Source organism: Cyprinodon variegatus, unplaced genomic scaffold (genome assembly GCF_000732505.1).
Source record: "Cyprinodon variegatus isolate N-32 unplaced genomic scaffold, C_variegatus-1.0 Scaffold1198, whole genome shotgun sequence".
Classification (NCBI taxonomy): domain Eukaryota; kingdom Metazoa; phylum Chordata; class Actinopteri; order Cyprinodontiformes; family Cyprinodontidae; genus Cyprinodon; species Cyprinodon variegatus.
This window is the reverse complement of record NW_015151651.1, coordinates 681-2,008: the sequence shown is the minus strand read 5'-3', so window position 1 is coordinate 2,008 and position 1,328 is coordinate 681. Positions and strand designations below refer to the sequence as shown.

Here is a 1,328-nt window from a genome sequence, read left to right as displayed (position 1 = left end):
AACGGAGAGTCTCCAGACTGATCTGCGAGTGAAACCTTGAAAGCTCGCGAGATCAGGATGGTCTCACCAGGCTAGATTTAGTCATCAATTGTCATCAAACTATCTGGGCTTGTTAATGTAATTACTTCATTTAATAGGGCAATTGTTAGCTTAATGTTAGTATGTGACGGTATGGCGAGGTGCTTTATAACCCGCAGATTCTACATCCTCCTTCACCGCCCCGCCCTGCTCACGTATGTCCTGCGCAGTCATGCTAATCAAGAGGAACTGTTCCACATCCACTGCTACTCCTCCGCACGTCATCGTCCATGTACGTCTTCTCTGTCCGCCACCGTTAAAATACGGAGCCAAGCTATTTTTTGCTCTGGTTCCGCCAGGTGTAATCACACCAAACAGAAAAAAGAACATTGAGGAGATCCTCCATGAGCAGAACATTGAGGAGATGAGGAGGTGTCCATGGCTCCAGCCTTATCAAAATATTACACTTCTTAGATCAATGACACCGTCTCATTCCATTCCCATATCTTTGCCTCGCAGAATGAAGATTCTAACCGTATATCTGGACAGAGGAACTGTCCTCATTAGAGAAACTATTTGGGAAACAGTTCTGACAGGCAGGTAATGTTAGGGATAAACAGACTCACACGTCATCAATAAGAATAATCCTAACAACAGCATGGAACGCAGCTCAGCCAATCATATCTAAGACTGGGAAACACGTCTTTAAAAAAAAGATAATGAATAATTGTCCTTCGCTAACATCAAGATGCATTTTCTCCTTTCCACTGAAATGAAAACAGAGTGGCAGAGTCTTACTTGGCAGCGATGTGGAGTAAACTCCTCTGTACTCGTTCAAAGGCGTAGTTCACATCAAAGTTGGAGTTAAGGAGCAGCTCTGACACAGATCTTTCAGAGAAAGGAGAGAAATAAACATCAACTCTGTGTTGGGGAATCGTCTTCCGTGTGGCGTTCAGATGGACACTCACCGATGCTGGTCAGCCATGACCATTGGCACCAGGATGTAGACCGCGGTCTCATTGTCTGTGGGCATAAATAAAGGAGACAAACAGAACAATAAGCCAAAACAAAACAGAATAAAGCATTCAGTATGTTGGTTTGTTAAGAATAGCCTTTGTTTCTAGATGTTGGAGCTTGGCCTGTTTTCCAGTGTAGTCCTGTTTCTCTGACTGTGTGTTTCTCTTGAACTGTCTCTGTAAAGTGACCTGAGATGACGTGTTGTGAATTGGCGCTATAGAAATAAACTGAATAGAATAAAAAGTATCTGCTCAGAATAAAGTGCTACAGTGGAGGATTACTCCTCATTTTGC

At 43.3% G+C, this 1,328-nt stretch overlaps 1 protein-coding gene across 1 annotated transcript in view; it reads right to left on the bottom strand.

Annotated features, from left to right (window-relative positions):
- hace1 (HECT domain and ankyrin repeat containing E3 ubiquitin protein ligase 1) overlaps window positions 1-1,051 on the bottom strand; it is a 50,958-nt gene extending 49,907 nt beyond the window's left edge. The window contains exons 1-2 of the mRNA XM_015401249.1: window positions 987-1,051; window positions 817-906 (exon numbers count right to left, since the gene is read on the bottom strand). Coding sequence (XP_015256735.1) covers window positions 817-906; window positions 987-1,051 — 155 coding nt within the window. The remainder of the gene's footprint in view (window positions 1-816; window positions 907-986) is intronic.
- Between the last annotated feature and the right edge of the window lie 277 nt (window positions 1,052-1,328).